Source organism: Eleutherodactylus coqui, chromosome 4, assembly GCF_035609145.1.
Source record: "Eleutherodactylus coqui strain aEleCoq1 chromosome 4, aEleCoq1.hap1, whole genome shotgun sequence".
NCBI lineage: Eukaryota > Metazoa > Chordata > Amphibia > Anura > Eleutherodactylidae > Eleutherodactylus > Eleutherodactylus coqui.
This window is the reverse complement of record NC_089840.1, coordinates 88112096-88134554: the sequence shown is the minus strand read 5'-3', so window position 1 is coordinate 88134554 and position 22459 is coordinate 88112096. Positions and strand designations below refer to the sequence as shown.

General features: G+C 42.2%; 1 protein-coding gene across 1 annotated transcript in view; it reads left to right on the top strand.

Moving 5' to 3' along the window:
• Positions 1-22459, top strand: part of MAP3K15 (mitogen-activated protein kinase kinase kinase 15) — a 144233-nt gene that overhangs the window by 37781 nt on the left and 83993 nt on the right. The window contains exons 4-6 of the mRNA XM_066599836.1: positions 17390-17583; positions 17926-18094; positions 19519-19625. Of these exons, the coding sequence (XP_066455933.1) occupies positions 17390-17583; positions 17926-18094; positions 19519-19625 (470 nt within the window). The remainder of the gene's footprint in view (positions 1-17389; positions 17584-17925; positions 18095-19518; positions 19626-22459) is intronic.

Here is a 22459-nt window from a genome sequence, read left to right as displayed (position 1 = left end):
GTGTAGGAAATTCCGCCTGCAGATTTTTTCTATTCACAAGGCTGAATTCGCAGCAGATTATTCAGCAGAAATTCATGGCTTAGCTTCATATTTCTGCCCCTACACCTTATTGATTGCTGCAGCTCCATGCATGGATCTGACCAGTTATGCCAGGCACAGCAATTCACGGGGGTGCAAGGATGGCAAAAAAACTCTGGACCAAAATTGCGTGAAAAGTGGGTAATAATGCTACAACAAAAAATGCCTTTTTGCAGTGTTTTATAACTCCCTATCGACCTACAGCTAAGGCCTGAAAACTGTGTGTTTTTTTTTGGGGGGGGGGGGGGTTGGGTTTTAAAAAAAAAGTAGAAAAATGCAATGAAAATACTTCAAAACAAGATTCTGTTTTTCTTTAAGGTTGTATGTGAGAAACCACCCCAACTGCTGCACCTCTGTATGCATACAAGGAAGATTTGCAACAGCATCATAATTTCATGCTTGATGCGTAATAGCGGGTCGTTTGTGAATAGAAGCTGTGCATTTGAACCTAGGCCAAATCTAACATTCATGAATCGTGGCCAAGGCAGAGTGATTTGTAGATTTTTATTTTCCCACATCAAATTGCATTTCATCTCCTATCAGGGAAATGGTTTAATTGGGAAGATCTTGCAGCTTACAAAATGAAAAAATCCACTACTAGTCAAAAGTTTTAGAGAGCCTCAATTTTTCCAGTTATTTTTTACCTTAACACAGTTCAAGTCTAGCAAATTATGTAAAATGGTTCAAAGGTTCAAAAGTAAGTTAAGGACATAAAAATATGAAGTTCTAACCTAAAACACAATAGTCTAAATTTAACCAAAGGGCTTTGGTCAGGGAACACATCAAGGATAGCTAGCTGCTCTGCAGCACAAAAGCAAATTATGGTTTTAAATGGGGTGCAAACTATTTCTACAGGTGTCTCAATTTTTGTAGATTACTTTCAAACCCTCTGATTCTATACAACCAGTGTTGGAACAGACTGCATTACAACACCCTGTAGGACAGGATTTGGATAGCTTTGCTCTTCGGAACAGAACTCATTGCTATCATGATGGCAGGAAAAAGGCAATTAACCAAAAATGACAGACAATCAAAACCCTTAGAAGTGTAGGTCTTTCCTACAGAGAAAATGCCAAGAAAACCAAGGTGGCATCAGTACAGTTTTCTGCATCATCAAAGGCACCTGGAAACTGGAGGAAACGAACAGGATGAGGTCTGGCAGACCAAAGGCTACTACAAAATCACATGACAAGTAAAAAATTTGTGTGACTGGTGTGCACAGCTTAAGGCACCAAAAATAAGTTTCCATTTCAACTATGAAGAGAAGACTACTAACTGCAGGTTTGGCAGGTAGAGTATCAGAAAAAAAAGATTGCAAAATAAAAAAAAAACTTGCCTGGGAGAAGCAGCCCCTCCAGTGGACTACTGAAGAGTGGGAAAAGGTATTGTCGACTGATTAATAGAGATGAGCGAGCACCAAAATGCTCGGGTGCTCTTTACTCGAGTCGAACTTCCCAAGATGCTCGAGGGTTCGTTTCGAGTAATGAACCCCATTGAAGTCAATGGGCGACCCGAGCATTTTTGTATATTGCCGATGCTCGCTAAGGTTTCCATTTGTGAAAATCTGGGAAATTCAAGAAAGTGATGGGAACGACACAGAAACGGATAGGGCAGGCGAGGGGCTACATGTTGGGCTGCATCTCAAGTTCCCAGGTCCCACTATTCGGCAAGAGTGCCCCCCCCCCCCCCCCCCAACAATTTTTACTTCTGAAAAACCCTCATTAGCAAGGCATACCTTAGCTAAGCACCACACTACCTCCAACAAAGCACAATCACTGCCTGCATGACACTCCGCTGCCACTTCTCCTGGGTAACATGCTGCCCAACTGCCCATTTCAGTAATAGTGGATACATGGGAATACGGACACATCAGATGATTTTTCTTTGCTTTATTCTTTCCTTATGCTCATACAATCAGGTACATGATACAAACAAGAACGCGTTTCGGCGCAATTCCTTGTTCACCTCAGTTCAGTAATAGTAGCGGTCAAGACAGGCCCCAGTAACAATTCCAAAGCAGCAGTATAGGGGTGAGCACAGTATTAGTTCCATTTCAGTAGTAGTAGCAGTCTAGACAGGCCCCAGTAACATATCACTAGCAGCAGTATAGGGTATAATTTTTTAAAATGGTGAGGTGAAAAACCAGACAGACACCGTATGCAGCGTATATATGTATACTCTTTCCCTCTGGCGGGATGATGGCGATCATGTAACGGACACAGCATAGCCAGGAAACAATTATGCGCAAGCCTGCTGTAACGCTTAGCTGGGTAATAATGAGCGACTACTACCCCCAGCAGACACGCAGTAAACTGAAGACGGTCACAGGCAGCCCAAATATAGTATTTTTTTCCAATTTTTGGGAAAAAGCCCACTGCCTATATAGCCTGTATATGGATTTCCCTGTTGGAGGATGACTGTGGTTATTGAAAGCACAGTGCAGCCAGAAAAAATTATGCGCAAGGCTGCAGTAACACCTAGCTGGGTAATAGTGAGCGACTACTACCCCCAGCAGACACGCAGTAAACTGAACATGGTCACAGGCAGCCCAAAGATTTTTTTTTTCAAATTTTTTTAAAAAGCCCACTGCCTATATAGCCAGTATATCTCTTTCCCTGTACCACTGTCCCTGCCTCACCAGTACTGCTCCTATACTCAGTAAAATGACTGCAGACTGAGGACGCTATGGTCTGCACGCCCGATATACAAAAAAAAAATTAAAAATGTGCAAAACTGCTAAAAGCAGCCTCAACAGTACTGCACACGGTCAGATGTGGCCCTAAGAACGACCGTTGGGGTTCTTGAAGACGAAGATAACAGCCTAACACTCTCCCTATAGCAGCTACAGCAGGACGGCACTTTCCCTAATGTCTCTCAGCGTGCATCTGTGGCGAGCCGCGCCCGGCCCCAGTTTATATACTGGGGTGGCACCTGATCTCCCCAGCCACTCACTGCAGGGGGGTGGGATAGGGCTGGAACTTCACAGGAGGAAGTTGTAATGCCTTCCCTGTGTTTCTATTGGCCAGAAAATGGCGCAAACTTTTCTGGGAAGAAAATGGAAGTGACTCAAACACCGCGTGGTGCTCGTCTCGAGTAACGAGCATCTCGAGTACCCTAATACTCGAACGAGCATCAAGCTCGGACGAGTACGCTCGCTCATCTCTACTGATTAATCAAAATTTAACCTCTTTGGTACATCACACAGGATTTTTTATGACCGAGTAGGTGAAAGGATCTTTCCTGAGTGTGCGACAGCTACTGTCAAACTTGGAGGAGGAAATGTGGTGATCTGGGGTTCTTTTGTTGGATCCAGAGTCTACAACTTTCACAAGGTGACTGGCACATTGGACAAAAATGACTACCATGCAATACCCTCTGTTGTACATTTAGTTGGTCAGGGGTAATATTAGACAATGATCTAAAACCTACATCTAGGTTATGTCAGAACTACTTAAGACAAGAAGAAGTTATTGATTGGCTTGAGGTCTAGGGAATTTGGAAGCCAAGTCAACACCTTTTTGAATTCTCATGTTCCTCAAAACGTTCCTGAAAATTTTTTGCAGGGTGCGATGTCCTGCTAGAAGAAGTTGCTGATATTAGGAAATATTGTTACCATAAAGGTGAGTAATGGGCCTACACTCATATTTAGTTGGGTGATACATGTCAAAGTAATCAGTGAGAACCTTCTAATTACAAGCCCCGGCAACTACATGAGTTGGAGGCATCTGCTTCCGCTCCATAACCTGTGTTGTGCCGCTGACAGTGGGCGCCTGCTCAACCGGTTTCTTGAGCGGTGGATCCCAAACAATCAACTATCGATGATCTATTCTGAGGATACATATTTGCCTGGAAACCCCATTTAAATAAATGAAAAGAAGCTCTTGCATTTCAGGGATATGTGTAAACATCTACAATATATTACCTTGATTCAATCATTGAGGGACTTTTTTCTTGTGATACATTGCATATATGAGCTATCTCTTGGCTTTATCCATATATATGTGTACCTTTTCTGTGTGGTTGCCTAATGAACTCTCCTTTTTAGAAAAAAAAAAGCAAGCAGGACTTAGCTGGTTTCGAGACTCCCATGGGGTGTCCTATGCTCTTCTAATAAGGGAAGTAACAAATCATTATCCAGGCTATATCATTAGGTTCTCTTGTGAAGAATGTATGCATGAAAGACTGCTTGGGAGGCAGTTGTATAGGTCACTGCACTCCCCCAGACCAAGTAATTACATCTGATTGATTGTTGAGTGCTTAACATGAATACCGAAGCTCATAAATCAGGCCGTTTAATGTCTATCAAGCATATGGTTGACAGCATGATCTTAGTGTGGTCATTTTTGTTTCATGTAATTAAACTGTATGTTCAGCATTGTGGAACCTCCGTATAATGGCAGTTCTCCTATTACGTTGGGTTTCGTTAGTTCCAAACTTAGAACTACTAGCATTTGTCACCCGGTGAGCCACTGTGGTATTAAAAAGGTTATCGAATGGTCTGTAACCACCAATAAGGTTGCCGGTGTCCTTTTTCTGAATGAGAGCTGGTACTGGATTGGTTGCTATGACCAATTCCACAATTTAACGTTTTCTACACTATTGCAAATTGTAACAGAGTAATTTGTGGGCGATTTAGTTATAGATGATAATATTGATAGTAACAGTTCTCTTTAGGTATGTATTGGTGGGGAGTTACAATAATCATTCTAATTATATAGAATTAGCAGGCTGCTTGCCGAAAGTACAAAAATCTGCATCTGTGGTTGGCCTATGTGTCTGCTGGATTGGCAGGGATAGTATCACAGTTGGGTATATTGGACTATTTAAGTGGTTTGTCTTTATCCCCTTCACTTCCAAGCCAGTTACCTTTTTTATTTTACTGTAATTTTCTTTTCATCCCCACCTTCAAACACAGTTTTGTTTTTTTTTCCCTTATCAAGAAACCATTAACCATATCAGGTCTTGCTTTTTTTTTCGTGAAATATGTCTTATTTTTTAAAAGGTACCATATAATATACTGTAAAACTTTGCAGAGTTTTCTTTTTGCAGTGTTCATGGTACAGTAAAAATTAGTTGTTAGGCCTCCCGCCCACGAATGGATATTTGCTGCAGAATGCACTGCGAGTGTCTATGCTGCCCATAGCATGTTATGGGAAATCGATTCCTCATACTTACGGAAACCAATTGCCACCCGCGGCCATTTCAGAATATCAAATCTAGAATCGCCACGGATTACGCATCATCTCCTAGCAAAGACAGGGGAAATCTGTACTACATATGAGCGACAGTTGGCCCATCCACAGTACAGAAAAAGAAAAAAAGTGCTGCAGTCAGGGCCGGATTCCACTGTCGAAATATGGACCTGCCGTGTGTGCAGGAGGCCTTAATCTCATCCTACAGGTCAGTATGAAAGCAAAAAATATTAAATGAAAGATTGGTTTTAGATTTTGCTATTTATTTTTTTTAAAATAAAAATTGCTGTTCTATTGCAAGACCTATAACTTACTTTGTCCGTAGATGGGGCTCTATGAGGGCTTAATTTTTATTGGAAGGGCTGTATTAGTACCATTTTGGGGTACATGTGTCTTTTCAATCCCTTTTTTTTGTATTCAATTTTTTTTATTTTATCTTTTTTTTGAGAAGCGGGGTGACAGAAGCTATTCTGGCATTGTGTAACTTTTTAAAAAAAATTTTTTTTATGGCATTAAAGGACCAGGATAAATAATGCAATATTTTAAGTTTGGACTTTTATGGATGTGTTGATACCAGTGTTATATGTATAGAGTATCCCAGTTAATGTTGTTGCAACAAAAAACATTTAGCACCTCCAACAAAAAAATTAAATGTGCAAGCGCACATACGCCATGGCTGTGACAATACAGTAAAAGCAAAAACACGTGGCAACAGCATGCAGACATTTACTAACGGAATAGAAATGCATAACTGTTCTATAATAACCACGTGAAAATGGAAGGTTCTTAGCGGATATTTTGATCAAAATGTGCGCCCATCTTCCACATCCAGGTGATAGTTTACTTTTGGACGGGTTCTTAATTTAAGACATCGCTTTGTGTGTGAGCCTCCATGCCCAAAGAAGTTTTTGTCAGAGTTAGGAACTCGTCCAAAAGCAAATGGTCACTTGGACATGATGGGAGGGCCACATGTTTTCATTGAAATATACAAATAAGGGAGATGGAACAAATAAGGGAGATGGAACAATACCTCTGCAGCGCCACCTATTGGAAAGCAGCATTCCTGCAAGTCAATGTCAGACTCTTTTATGCAAGCCTTGTAACAATGACTGCATATTGAAGACCAAGCCAGAATCCATACATAGATAGCTGTTTTGGGAGGGGGGGTGTTGCCCTTCATCAGTGTGCAGTAGGTGTCTGGCTTGGCTAGTGAGAAGCCTGTGATGTAGGTCAGGAACGCTATCCGTTCTCCTTAGGGAGAGCACCAAAAGGTGAGTGAGTGAGGAGGCCTATCAGGCAATTTATGCTCTTCTGGGTAATATGCAAATAAGGGAGATGGAAAAATACTTCTGCAATGCCACCTATTGGAAGGCAGCATTCCTGCAAGTCAATGTTACTCTTTATACAAGGCTTGTATAAAGAGTCTAACATATTGAGGGGCGAACACCCCAAAACAGCTGTCTGTATATGGATTCTGGCTTGGCTTTCAATTCCCAATCATTGTTACAAGGCTTGTATAAAGAGTCTAGCATTGACTTACGGGAATGCTGCCTTCCAATAGGTGGCGCTGCAGAGGTATTGTTCCAACTCCTCTATCTGCATATTACCCAGAGTAGCATGAATGGCCTTATAAGTCTCCTCACTCACTTTCTAGGTGCTCTCCCTAAGGAGAAAAGATGGCGTTCTTGATTAGCAATGCTGATGTGTAATGCTAGGAAACTGGAAAACGGGGTCAAAACTAAGCTTAAAATATGGTTTTATTTGGAATTGCATGACATAAGTGCAGGAAGTTCTCAATTACTTGTCTTGCTGCTGTAGTACAAAGCTGTATGCGAAGGATGCATTGGCGTTTGGCATCAATTGTTCAACTCTGCATAGACTTGTATGGGAGTGCGTGCACCCCAATCTGAAAAGAGCCTGATTTTTGTGCAACGTGTGAACTTAAGCGGGTGACAGCGCGGGTTAGGGAGAGCGGGTTGGGAATAAAAAAAATTACATCCCGTAGCTCTCCGTCACCTCTCCTAACAGCATCATAACATAATTAATGGTGCTGTGGGGAGATGACAAGTTCCCTTTAAAGATTATTTGCAGAGTGAATTAGCTGTGTTTTCAGGTCACTCGCATGCCTCATTACAGTGCTGTATCTTGTCTATAGTATTTTTGAGTAATCAGATGGTTATTTTAGGTCCAGAGAGGCCTTGAGGATAAATATAGGAAATGTTCCACATATGAAGGCAGCAACATGAGTAAAAACTAATTGACTGCCAAACGTAGCACGTGTTTGCACAGAGCAGTATTGTATGCTTGACTTTACACTTAGTATGCTGTATCTGTTACTAGCTATGACCGTGTGTTTGTTTATACTTAATCCATCCTGGAATGAAATGATGAATCAACAACAAGCTATGGTAACAGTAATGATCTAATAGATTTTACAAACTGGTTCAGATCCCTTCCGCATATTTTTTGTTTCTGCATTTTCAACAAGTATTCTAAAATAAAACTAGTATTGCTTATTCACCCATTTGTTGCTGTTTGCACCCTGTTTCATGTTTTAGAAATTCTGATTTTCTGCTGCTCTGTTGTCTGCAATCCACTCTCAGGCAGGGGGCATATAGCAAGCCTAGCATTCTGCCAGTAGTTCACTGTGCTGTACTTCCTTTTCCTCACTTCCTATGCTTCATTACTGTCTTTGCTCCAATCAACAGGGAGGTAGTGTCTGTATGCCCGCCCTTCTATTTTCTCAGGACGAATCTGGCATTCAGAGACATTCTAGCCAAATGGTTAATAAGTGCAATATAATGTGTACATTTACTTACACACACACACACACACACACACTGTAACAGCAGGAGAGGCACAGATTGTGGAGATTGCAGACACTGGCTTATTTATCAATAAACGTGTAATTTGTGATGTTTTTATATTAGTTTCCAACAGGTGCAATCTTCGCCATATTTATGAAAGAGGTGAACACTGGTTATAAATATGGTGAATATTTAAAAATGCCATAAACCTAGTAGATTCACAAAATTTTTTCAAAATTCACCAAATTTTGGCATAGCTTACGGAAGGACATGCAGGCCAGGAAACGGTAAAATAGAGGAGGCATAAGAAGCTGAGATTGCACCACAGTAGATGCACCAAAAGTCACATAGATGCACCAAAATGGGAATTTGTTTGACCTTGCCCAAAATTTTCCTCGAGTGCGTGCTTATGTTGTTTTTACACTGAGCATCTGGATTCGCAGCCATATAAACAATGTTATCTCACTAATTAAAAATGTTTAAAGAGTTTATAAAAACAAGAGCAATCGAAAGCCTGGTTTAGATGCAACGATTATCCCTCAAAAGATGTCTTTTGAGTGATAATCGTTGTGTGCCTTTACAGCGCAAGGTGATCGCTCAAACATTGAGTGATCACTTTGTGCTCCGAGTGGGGTATGCAGAAGACAAGCGGGGCTGCTTGTCTTCTGCATCCAGCTATTCTCTGCTCGTAGTGCCCCGGTGATATACAGCTGAGCGCTCCGAGCAGGGGTATGCAGAACACAGCTCGAGTGCTGTGTTCTTCATACCCCACCTGTGTTCAGGGAGCGGGATAAATAGTATCAGGGAGCGGGAAACAATAGTATCAGCTGTATCCCGCTGTGAACTCCTGATAAGGCTGATCGTTCTCTTTTCAGCCTGCTCAAAGAGAACGATCAGCGATTGCTTAACGAAAATTGCACGGTGTCAGTGCAGTTACACACAACGATTATTGCTCAAAAGATGGCTTGGGCAATTTTTGAGCATAAATCGTTGTCTAAATCAGCCATAAGCGTCAAAATGTTGACCTGCACGCAAAAGAATGCTTGATTGCGCTAAAAACCACGCAGATGTGCCAATATTATATGGCTTTTCTGGTTGCGCTCAAAATTTACCTCCAGAGGCTGAAAGATTGTGCAATAAAATGCACCAACCCATTGCCTATGCTATTTAGTCCGCTTCACTGAAATTTAGCTCCACAAATGTGTCAGAAACATGCGCCACAGATGCCACGCCTACATTGGTAAGAAAAAAAACATTTACAGAGATTTCTAATTTGTAATTTTTTTGGTGCAAAATTAGTTGTAAACGTGTTGTAAAAATAGTACGTCGTTATTCCAGTACAATGTACGTCAAGAATCTGGTGGGAAAGGCTTCATAAATAATCCCCACCGTGTCTGCAGATCGGTCAGCCTGTGAGTGCAGAGAGCAGCCTGTGAAGCTCAATGCCCTAGGCCTCCTGCACACGGGCGGAAATTCTGCCACGGGATATCCCACAGAATCTCCGCCTGTGCCCGCTGCCATAGGATTGTATTAGATAATGCAATCCTATGCAGACAGCTGCGATTTGACCGTGTGAAAACTCGTGCGGTAAACAAATCACGGCTTGTCCTATTTCTTTGCGAGCGTCGGCAGAGGCCCGCACAGAAACATCACCGCGGCTCTGCATTGCGTATGTGCAGCTGTGCACCAGCCGGTACATCGCAGTGCAGAAAGTGAAGATGCCGGATGGGTGAGGATAAGGTCAATACTGGGGCATAGGTCGCATCCCGGCCGCGTGCAGGCTCTGCTCTGTGCATGTGCCAGCTGAGCGGCAGCCGGAAGTAGGTGAGCCGCGGTGGTCACTGCAGGGGCACGGCTCGCATCCCGCTGCAAAAATCCTCACAGCGGCAACCGACCCGGCCGTCTGCAGGACTCCTAACAGACAGTGGATAGCACAGGGGCTGGAAGGGAGTCCCCTAGTGGCAGCCACTTCAAGCTTTTCATTTATAGTGGTAAAACATTTTTAATAGACGTATATTAGAAGATTGATGAGACGTACACAGGCTATTACATAAGTGTAAGTTGTCTGAAACGTTAATGCCCCTTTCTTAAATACTTGTAGAAATGGCATGAATTTCAAGTATTTTTCATAAGGTTTTTTTTACTGTCATTTTTTTGTAACATTTAAAACTTGCATTTATTTTTACATTTTACAAGTCATATAGAGAATTATGCTTTAAAACAAAAAAAAAAAAAATGATGCTCGCCAGTAAAATTTCCCTAGCACTGATGACTTGGTCGTCTCTACTGGTCTTTGTATACTTGTTCTTCAGCAATGACATCCCATACATTCATGTAGCTGTTGCAACCAATCGCTGCCCTCAGGTTGCATGCCATGCATGCTAGCAATGGCGTTGAGGCTAACGAATGGCTATGCAGTCACAGACCTGTACGGCACATAATTGCTTAAAGAGGAGTGGAAGAGAAAAAAATGGAACAGCAGTGAGCATCTACACTTCAGTGGTGGCGGAATTAACAGATAAGGAACCTATATTTTTTATTTTATAACATCTGTAATTCAAACACCTTAAAGGGAATAGGAGACGGTCACCGCTGATCTACTCCTCGCTGTACAATGACCGCTTCGCAGGTTCTAGAGCATGCCGAGAGCACTCTCCCATAGAAGTCAACGAGTCCCCACTTGTCCATTGTATGAATGGCTCATGAGTTCTGCTGTAAAGCAGATCTCTAAAAGCTGCTGTAAAACATATCTGTACAGCAAAGGCAAGATGACAGCCCCCATAGCAATGTGCAGACAACGGAATAGAAACATCTACAATCAGCAAAAAATTTAAAACCGGTAATGAAAATCTTTCTAAATCTGATTTATTTTAAGTAACTTTATACCTTGTTCTGCTGTTAACAAAAAAGACAAGACTAAAAAATCCCCCTTTTCTAGTTACTGTACAACATAGCCTCTTTAGTGCCCCCTATGCTAAAATAATAAAAGGAGCAGTACTTGCCTGTTCCCCGCTGAGGTTCTAGCATTTGTTGTGACATGTCACTGAACATCGGGTGACCGCAACAGCTAATTGGTGGCTGCAGTGTCACCGCTTGTTCTCCCAGCATCAGGCCTCATATTCCAAGATGCGGAGTGAGTAATTGGCTGCAGCTGTCACCTGACTTTTGGTGACATCTGTCACAACAAATACCGGGACCACAGCGAGGAGGCAGTACTTGATCGTGACAGCAGAGAACAGGTAAGCACTGCTCCTCTTCTTATTTTAGCACATGAGGCACTATAGAGTCATGTTGACCCATAACTGAACAATCCCTTAACTGTAGTAGAAGAATCACCTGCCTTTAAAATTTAGACATTTGACCTACTCCAAATCTGTCCGGTAGTCACCTTTTTAATTTGGATTGTTTTAGTTTTAAAAGTTTTTATTTGATTGTTATATAACTTTACATAATAAAAAGATGAAGATTAGCCCTCGCAAGGCTGACTTTAGTAAAACAATCTTCACTTTAAATCTTGCACAAACAAATAAGCATTAAACATATCATATAGGTTTCCATTCATTATATCGGTAAGAAGAATATTCTCATTCGTATATCAGATGTTATTGGTATCATTATCTGGTGTGTCTCAGGAGATTTACTCCTATGAGGACAGTAGTCGCAACATATTTGGGAAAATTTAGATAGACCATGGTTTCCATGTCTTAAGGAAGCCCTCCATAGAGTCATCCCTCATAGCAGACAGCTTTTCACATATCATTTTCGAGATTCTAGCTATGATTGGGTTCAGAATAAGGGATAGTTCCAATCACTGGGATGCTATATAAATCTTGGCTGCCATACGTATAAACTGGGAGAGTTTGTGGTGTTATTATACCCAGTTGGTTTGTCCACCAACCGGCAAACCAAGGGGCTGAAGGGGAATGTCTTGTCCAAAACTCTCGAAACCAGACTGGATACCTGCCTCCACAGGGGTCTCATCACTGGGCATGTCCACCAGGTGTGCAAAACTGAACCCAGTGCCCCACAACCTCTAAAGCAATTAGGAGAGAACTTGTGTATTATTGTGGGGACGTGGTGTGATCTATATAGTATCTTGTAGGAGGTTTTGGACATGGTCACCAGATGGCTGCCCTTGGCAATAAATACACAGCAGTGGTGCTGTCTTGCCGTTGAGAGCGATATGTTCAGGTCCTCCTCACAGCGTTTCAGGAATGGCAACTTGTCTTCATGTGAGGGCTAATTCATATTATATAGGAGAGAGATCATCCCAGGCTGAAGGGAAAATTAATTTAGTTTTAAATTTTATTTAATTATTCTTTCCCCTCATGTATTTTATTGATTTTTCAAGAGTAATGATGCATTGAATAAATGAGCATTGGGTTAGGTGCATATGAATAAAATAACAAAATAACGACAAAACTATGCCCGTACAAGACCTTCTGCATACATAATGGCCTTAAAGGAAATAAAATTTCTCTTTTACTCATTTACAAATAAAGAAGATATATTGTTTATAGAAATGTGATTCTAATAATTCGACTGCAACAACATATAAAGAAGTAACGGGTTAAGACACAAAGGGAAATTAGGGATCAGGGTTAGGTTAAAGTTGGGCATATGTCTCCCTATGTCCCACTTCCTCCCTCCATTCTCATAGGTTCACTCAGCCTACTCCCCTTTAAATAGGGGTAGTCAAAGAGGCGCTATTCGGTTGACTAAGATTGTCACAGAGCGTTTGATTTAGAGCCATAGGATTCCAGATCTGCATGGTTAGAGAATATTGGTACCATGCTGCCCAGGTGCGATTTGAAGAGTTCTTCCTGGTCCGTTAGCAGGGAAGCCAACTTCTCATTTGGTCATAATTAGAGATGAGCGAACGTACTCGGTAAGGGCGATTTCGCAATCGAGCACCGTGATTTTCGAGTACTTCACTACTCGGGTGAAAAGTACTCGGGTGCGCTGGGGGCAGTGGGGGGTAGCAGCGGGGAACAGGGGGGAGCCCTCTCTCTCTCCCTCTCCCCCCCACTCCCCTCTGCAACCCCCCGCTCACCCCCGGCGCCCCCGAGTACTTTTCACCCGAGTAGTGAAGTACTCGAAAATCGCGGTGTTCGATTGCGAAATCGCCCTTACCGAGTACGTTCGCTCATCTCCAAGTCATAATCCAAGAAAGTTTAACTTTCCTCCAGGAGCACGCGATAGCTATGCGAGCAGACAAAAAGCACAAGGAGACCCACCGGGACGTATGTTTGGGTGTATCAGGTATCCGTCTACCCAGGAGCGCCTCCCATGGGGATTTACACAAATTTAGATTTGTGATGGAAAATATCAAGTTATAAATTTGTATCCAGAATCGTCGTAACCTGGGGCAATTCCACCAGATATGTAAGAAAGTACCCTGCCCCCCACAGCCTCGGAAACATAAGCCTGATGCCCCTGGGAACATCCTAGAAAGCCTTCTGCCTCTGTAATAGATACATTTATAGACAATTTAGCCGTTGCATTAGCTATCTTATGCCATTCGGATGCTGGAAGCTCCTCTCCCAATTCCTCCTCCCATTTAGTCATATAACCGAGTTTACTCCGTGGTGTCGTGAAGTGGGAGAACATCTTCTGACCCCCCTGGGGTTGAGTTGCAAGTGCTTTCAAAGACAGACTTATTAGCTAGTGCGCCTATCCTCAGTCAGAGACAGTATTTTAAGTGTAAGTGTTTAATCTGCTGTAGGAACGTTTCCGTGTCTGGGCTTGAGTGTACCGCCTGGAAAAAATTAGAACGCACGAAATTAATTTGGATTTTTTAACATATCAATGACCTTAATAAAGCAGGTTATTACCATGTATTACACTGACTGCACATGCAAAATAAAAGCACGCAAGACCTAGTGAAGGCTATTATGGCAACATAGTACTTTCTCTTGAATATATCGTAGTTCAGACTGTGGGACATATTTATCAAACTCTCTACCGCTTCTGTGATCACTACACATTGTCCGTAAGTATGAGAAAAGGGAACGTGACTTGCTAGTTGCACATTTTCCAAGCTATTTATTAAATATCTTTGCTACTTTTCCACAACTTTTCTCTGGCAGGGTATACACTACACTGGATCACCATAATACTTAAAGGGGTGGTCTCGCGAAAGCAAGTGGGTCTATACACTTCTGTATGGCCATATTAATGCACTTTGTAATATACATCGTGCATTAAATATGAGCCATACAGAAGTTATTCACTTACCTGCTCCGTTGCTAGCGTCCCCGTTGCCATGGTTCCGTCTAACTTCGGTGTCTTCTTGCTTTTTTAGACGCGCTTGCGCAGATGCATCTTCTCCCTTCGGCTGGTCTTGGAAGCATCGGAGTTTTGGCTCCGCCCCCTTTTCGCGTCATCGCGTAGCTCCGCCCCCGTCATGTGCCGATTCCAGCCAATCAGGAGGCTGGAACCGGCACACGTCATGGGGCGGAGCTACGCGATGATGCGTACAAGGGGGCGGAGCCAAAATGCCGATGCTGCCGAGCGGAGCCGAAGGGAGAAGAAGGGAGAAGACGGATCTGCGCAAGCGCGTCTAAAAAGGCAAGAAGACACCGAAATTAGACGGAACCATGGCGACGGGGACGCTAGCAACGGAGCAGGTAAGTGAATAACTTCTGTATGGCTCATATTTAATGCACGATGTATATTACAAAGTGCATTAATATGGCCATACAGAAGTGTATAGACCCACTTGCTTTCGCGAGACCACCCCTTTAATGCTATTAGTTAACAAGCCACATTGGGCATGCTGTGGGTGCGAGCGCTTGCCTTCAGCCAATTTAAAATATCCAAGGTCTTTCCAAGGACATTGACCGCTTGCAGAAGGTTTTCGATGACGGACCGCACTGTCGCTCTATCATTAATTATATCCACCTCCCACGTGCCACAAGTATTTGATAAATAAGCACTGGCATAGAAAAATATATATTTTAAATAGTCGAAACCAATTAGTTTTGTTTAATAAGTAAATGTGTTCTGACGCTTGAGTTATATTAGCAAACTGAATTTAAGTAAATATTGACTCGTATGTGATGTACTCATACAAGCCGGGCAGTACAGGATATGACATTACTGTTGTATATATGTATTCCCACTAGGGATATTTTTGGCTGAAGGATCCTAAACTTAATATCTGAAACTCCACAAATACTCACTACCGTCTGTTTGTTTTATTTTGATGACTTATTGTCACATTACTTATTGTTAGACTAATTGAATTAAAGAAGGTAACGAAAGAAACCGTTCTGGTTTCTCATGGTCTATTTTGGTCTTAAGGACCCTAAATCTTGGATCTACGATTCCACAAATACTCCTCACAGTCTGTTTGTGTGTTTCTGATGTTACATAACTTCGAGTAATTGAACTAGAAAAGGTAACCAAAGACACACTTGTTCTCCTAAACTGTGATCTTCTTCAGAATTCTATTCTTAGATGATTAGACATCACTTACTAAATCACATTTCTTCTTTTTCTGTCTTGTATTTTCTTTACCCGATTTATCCACTTAAATTGTAAGATTTTTGTAGTATTGAAAAATGGCAAGAAGCCTTTGTATTTGTAGAGAAGAATGGCTTTGTAAATTGAAAACCTTAGCAGCAGCCTTTCTCAAAAAGCCTTAAATCGAGGTTCTGATTATTTTTGGTTTTGTTTCCTTGTCTGCACTGACTGGAAGCACATTGGAAATGAGACGGGCAAGTGCTAGAAACCAAAGTAAGCAAGCTGCGGCATCAATAGCTACCGGAGACCGTGGTGGTCGTATTCTCTACTGCAAAGGCACTGAAAGTGTTCAGTGTAGATAGATGGTGTCCATAGCATCCCTGTGTCTCACAGGATATCTACCTGCGCAAATATCCCTTTTAAGGGGACCTGTCGTCACTTTTTGACTCCTATTAAGTACGTTATGGGGTTCAAAGTTGAGGGAATGGGAGATTCGGGAACAGTGTTTGATAATCCCTGTGTGTGAGACACAGCTCTCCATGCTTGTCTTGTTCCCTCACCTTTTGAGCCCCATAAGGCAGTTTATGGGGCTAGAACGTGATGACCGTTTTCCTTTTAAAGGTTTTACATTATTGTAATTGCAGTTTAATTATATATTATCTACCCACATCTATGCTATTGATTTTCATTGTTCTGCTCCATCATATGAGTGTAGGACAATGAAAATCATGAAAGTGCATGATCTGGCACACTATTGACATGAATAGCACCCCATAGACCTACTTGACTATAATGTTATCAGGTTACCCATGCAGATTGTCGCATTACTGTAGCACGCAAAATAAAACGTAAGAAGAAAAACTACCCTCTATGACCCAATGGGAATCAAACTTGAACATCCCTTTAAGGCCGCCTGCAGACGGCGGAGATTCCGTGGCGGGATTTCCCGCGGAATTGCCGCCCCTGGAAGCTGCCATAGAATTGCGTTAACAAACGCAATCCTAGGTAGGCGGCATGCTCTATTTCTGTGCGGGGCTCTGCAACGTCACTCACCGGCCACCTGCCCCACTCTGCGCATGCGCCGGCTGCCCAGCAGCAGGCACATGAAAGAGCCGGGGCCGCGGGAGAGGTGAGTGCCCGCGCTGCTCTCTGCAGACGCTCAGGTCAGGTCCCACTGCAAAATTCTCGCAGCCGGATCCGACCCGGCCGTCTGCAGGCGGTCCAACTGTAGAACGATGGCACCACTGCAGTGAGAATCTAAGTAAAAATAGTTGTCAAATTAGTCTTACGCAGACCTCCCTAAAGGTTCTACATAGAGCCTACCAGTAGTTAGTGCCAACCTGATTACATGCAATCTACCCCGAGATCTCAAACCTATGTTTTAGAGGGTACAACAACATTGGCTCCCATCTACAGCGATATTCCGCCACGGGGGACAAGGGGGGAGACCTGTTGGGTCTCTGCGGTGAGCCTATCTGACAGGCTCACAGCGGAGAATCGCTATACTTTTTCGCTCGTGGACAAGGGGCCTACGCTTTCCATAGCAATGCTATGGAAAGCATTCACTGCATTACCCGAGGCTGGATTATCACCGCGGATAGCACCGTGGACAGGAGCCCTAACCCTTCCAAAATACAATATGTGGTGTAGAATCCAGAGATACAAGAGGTAATCTCCTCCCACAAAAATTTCACTGGTCAATTGAACCCAAAGCTTGACCTCAAAAGGGAAAAACAAGGAAAAAAATATAGCATTCTCTATTCTCTATGCATTTAACATATGGTTGTGGTGATGTTGGTATCTCTGGGTTATTAATTTTATTGTTTTTATTTGCACTACTTTCAGGCCTCAAGTGGTAACTACTACTTTATTTCATACATTGCAACGCCCAGTGGTGACTACTTTTGTTGTGAGAGTGATGCCCAGCGGAGGGCTTCGGAATACATGCAGCCCAACTGGGACAACTTGTTAGGACCGCTATGTGTTCCTTTGATTGATAGATTTATTGGCTTGCTGAAGGACATACATGTTACATCGTGGTAAGTAGAACGTTTCCTGAGATTCTTATGGTATGCTGCAAAGGTTTTTGGTAAAATGAGCACCATGGCCAAAACCTGATGATGGAACTTGTTCTGGTCAATGGGTTCAAACGGGTAACATTAGTGTTCATTATTTGTCTTATCTGGAACACCATTATCTTCCTTTTTCTGTACAAGGATGGAGCAGAAAAACTGCAATTTTAGATGTAAACCCAAACAGAGCTTAAATATTGAAAGCAGATAAAGATGGTTCTTTTGAAAAGAAAAGATTTGATTCACAAATTGTAAGTATTTCTTTCTAAATGGAAACTAAAAAAAAATGTTTTGTCTTATTTATCATAGTGCATACTACAAAGAAACTCTGCTTAATGACATCAGGAAGGCCAGAGAGAAGTATCAAGGGGATGAACTTGCCAAAGAACTAGCACGCATCAAACTACGAATGGACAATACTGAAGTCCTGACATCAGATATTGTCATCAACCTGCTTCTGTCATACAGAGATATACAGGTAACTGTATGTATGAGAAGAGACTGTGTTAATAATCAGACAGATGTTTGTATATGGGTCAGGCATTTAATTTTATCATGCTTGTAAAGCTACTCTGCAGGGAGTAAAACGAAGGAAAGTTGTGTAGCAAAAAATGCACTTTGTTTTCCTGCAATGTGGTATGGGACATAGTAATGTGTATTAAGGACCGTTTCTACTTTAACTCTTACCCTGGTTTGTATGTGCCGTAAATGTCCTGATTGGCTACTGAATTGCTTCCCTAAGACATAAAACACATCCTTGCTTCTAAAGGTTGTAGCTCAGGCTAGATTACGCTTTAGAGCTGCGATCTAGGTCTTGTTTTAAAGTAAAGCATCTCGGTGGCTCTAGCTGCCATTTGGTCCAAACTGGAGGAAGCTGAAATGGGAACACTCATTTTGGTGTATGTGGAGGTGAAGAACAAAGCCAGTAAGGAAATTGACAGCATGCAGGGAGGGGGTGGCTGTATAATCCTCCTCCTGTTCCTATATGGCTTTACACCGCCCCAGTGAAAGGGGTAACATAAAAAAATGTATTACTGCATCTTCTCAATCACAGAGCATACTTGCTCTCTGTCACACATGGGGTTGTTTTGTTCCATTATAAGAGGTGTGAAGAGGAGTAGTTGCTCTTGCCTAATTCCTCCTCTGCACCTAATTATGTCATTGATTGATTCCATGTCCTAGACCTTTACTAGTATCCAGATCACAATGTTGTAAGTAACGCCAAGCAGTTGGACCACACGCAAGCATCTTTTGAAGTTTTATATATACTACCTTGCCTGTATCCAACCTTCAGCGTAGAATCCGCTGACCTAGTAGTACCCGTTATGCACAATAGTCACAGCACTCATGTTTATCACTAGAGAAAAAGTCTAATAAATTGCTGCCCCAATGGAACAAGCTTTCTGATGGAACTTTTCTAGTATTACTATTGCGGTATTATCACCATTAGTCAAATTATAGCTGTTCAGCAAGATGTGCACAGCAGTGCAGAAGTTTTAATCAAGGCAACCTAAGGAGGTGTCCCTATGAGTATAAGATATTAGACTTTTTAAACTTCGTGCCATATGCTTTCACACAAGAATGATTTCTTCAAACTCCTGTTACAGTAATAACACAATGTTTAATACTGAATGCTGAGAGATTTATATCTAACAGAGGTTGTGGTTGACATGAGCCTGTGTATTCACAAGGGAAAATCTTTAATCTGTCTTAATTGCCTACTAGAGGAGTAATGAAATATTGGCAAGAGAATGGAAAACCTCAAAACAGATAACGGATATAATCTGATACATATTGAACCACAGAAAACAAGCTTTGTGTGTGTCCTGTTTTTTTTAAGCTGAAATGATAGCACCTGAACCGTATGCTTCCTGAATGTAAAGAACACTTGTTTCATTTTAGGATTATGATGCAATGGTCAAATTGGTGGAAACGCTGGAAATGCTGCCAACTTGTGACTTGGCAGATCAACACAATATAAAATTTCATTATACCTTCGCACTCAATCGGTAAGAACCCTTTGATTCAGGTTCTCTGTTTTGTAATGCAAGTAGACTAGATGCTTTCCACTTGGCATAAACACTGTGGTCATACAGAAGAGACCATAGGCCGCTACTCTTGGTAGTTTGTACTTTATGAATGGGATACATAGTAAAACACCCTGCAAATGTCTTATGGAGTAGATTGCTATTAGCAACTTTGTTTGTATTTTTGGTGTTATCGGCAGCTAATAACTGCATGGATGGTTAAATGCATTTACTATGGTTAATGGAATATTAACACCGTGCCCTATTTGTTTTGTAATTAATAAGAACTGGGTTCATATGAAATATACAGTGGCGATTGAAAGTTTGTGAACCCATCAGCATTTTCCAGATTTCTGCTTGTATTTGATCTAAAACTAGATCAGATTTTCACACAACGCCTACAAGTAGATAAAGAGAACCAATTCAGAGTCAAAACGATTAGACTTGGTCATTTATTGGGGGAAATGATCCAATATCACATGATGTGTCTGTGAGTGGCAAAAGTATTTGAACCTTTTTAAGATTAGCAGATAATTTGAAGGTGAAACTAGAGTCAGTTGTTTTCAATTAATGGAATGACAATCAGGTGTGAATGGGTGACTTGTTTTATTTAAAGAGGGGGTGATTTATCAAAGTCTGATCTTTACAACACGTTGTTTGAAGTTTATCATGGCACAAATATAGGAGATTTCTTAGGACCTCTGAAGAACTACTGTTGATTCTCATCGGGCTGGAAAAGACTAAAAAATACATCTTGAAAGAGTTTGGAATTCACCAATCCATAATCAGACTGACTGTGTGCAAATGGAGGAAACTCAAGATTATTACCCTACGCAGAATTGATCGACCCACAAAGATCACGCCAAGACCAGGGCATATAATAGTCCGTAAGGTCACAAGGGAGCCCAAGGAAATCTCAAGCAACTAAAGGTCTTTCTCACTTTAGCTAATATTTAATGTTCACGAGTCGGCCATCGGGAGGACACTGAACAACAATGATGTGCATGGCAGGACTGCACAGAAAAAGCTGCTGCTGCCCATCTGCAGTTTGCTAAAGATCACCTGGATAAGCTAGAAGGCTATTGGAACAATGTTCTGGATGGATGAGACCAAAATAGAGCTTTGTGGCTTAATTGAGAATAGTATGTTGGAGATAGAAACACATTGCATCACTGCATAAAAACCTCATACCATCTATGAAGCACAGTGGTAATGGTTTAATAGTTTGGGTCTGTTTTGTTGCATCTGGGCCACGACAGTTGCCACCATTGATGAAACATTAAAGAAGAATAAGGCCTCTCTCACACAGACCTTCTTTCCACGATTAACGCAGCATTTTGAATGTCGGAGTAATTACAGTATAATGCTCCCATTAAATCAATGGGGCTTCGAAGACATGCATTCGATCACAGCGCTGGACAGCACTTTCTAGCGCTGCGATTTTCAAGGCTTTGTTCTATCTTGAGTTGTTTAGTGCACCTAATCACCCATCACAATGGTGGAGTATGCTGAATCACGCTGTCGGCTGAAGAGAGCTGCGGCCAAATGAGAGTAAAATCGCAGCGTTTTGCCGTGTCCATGTGCGAGAGGACCCTTAAGCTAAAGTTTTGGAATGACCAAGTCAAAGTCCTGACCTTAATTCTATAGAAATATTGTGGAAGGACACGAAGCGAGCAGTTCATGGGAGGAAACCCACCGACGTAATAGAGTTGAAGATGTCTTGTTCTGCACATTGGCCTAAAAGAATTTTTACCCATTCCTTCGAACAAATCAACAATTACTAGAAATTATAAGTTGTAGTTATTCCTGTACAAGGGGTGTCTAATATATTTGAATCCTTTGCTTGATTTCGGTCTCTTTTATCTACTTTTAGGAGTTGTATGAAAATCAATGCAGTTTTAGGTCTGATATAAGCAGAAATATAGCAAATTCTGAAGGGTTCACAGACTTCCAAGCAACACTGTATATGATAATATTGGAAGTGCATTCTATCTACTAAAACTAATTACTGTATCTTCCACTTTGTAAAACGTAACAAGTTAGGCAGCAGCACTCCACAGAACACCCACTGTATGTGTTGGGGGGTGGGGCTCACCATCAGCGCTTAAACTGCATGCTCCTAACAGGATGTGGACTCTTCATCTAATGTAGTATCCAGGCCAGCCTTCAATAATGGAGCAGCATACCGGGTGCAGGCAGAATTCCTCACCGACACTCACTTAGTCAAAACATGCTTCTTTATTTCTTTCTATAAAAGACAACGTTTCGACAGCTGCCCGCAGTCTTTATCTTTCGCTTTGTAAGACGTACTCCCCCCCCCCCCCCCCCCTCAAACGTGCTAAAATTCGGATCTCGCCAGCAGCTATGTAAAAAGGATTGTACGTTCTTATCGCACAGCTACTGGCTGGGACTGCATCCCTATCAGGGGATGAGAGGCTCCTATATGAACAGCTGATTGGTGGTTCAGGGCAAGAGCAGCAGTTCCCACCAGCGCTCCCTAATCAGCTGTACTTACGGGCGGTTCTCCTCCCCTGCTATGGATACAGTCCTGGCCAGTAGCTATATGATGAGGATTGTGCATCTGCTCCATAGCAGAGGAGGACAGACGCCCGTATGAACTGCTTCTCCCCTGCCCCACCGATCAGCTCTACGTATGGGCGGCTCTCCTCCACTCCTTATCACACAGCTGCCGGCTCCATAGTAGGTGAGGAGAGCCCCCACCACCACCCTGATTGTGCCTAGTTGTGCTGAAATGTATACCCCATACCTAACCATAATGAGATGTGCCATGCAGGTTTCCTGAAACGTTGGGTGAC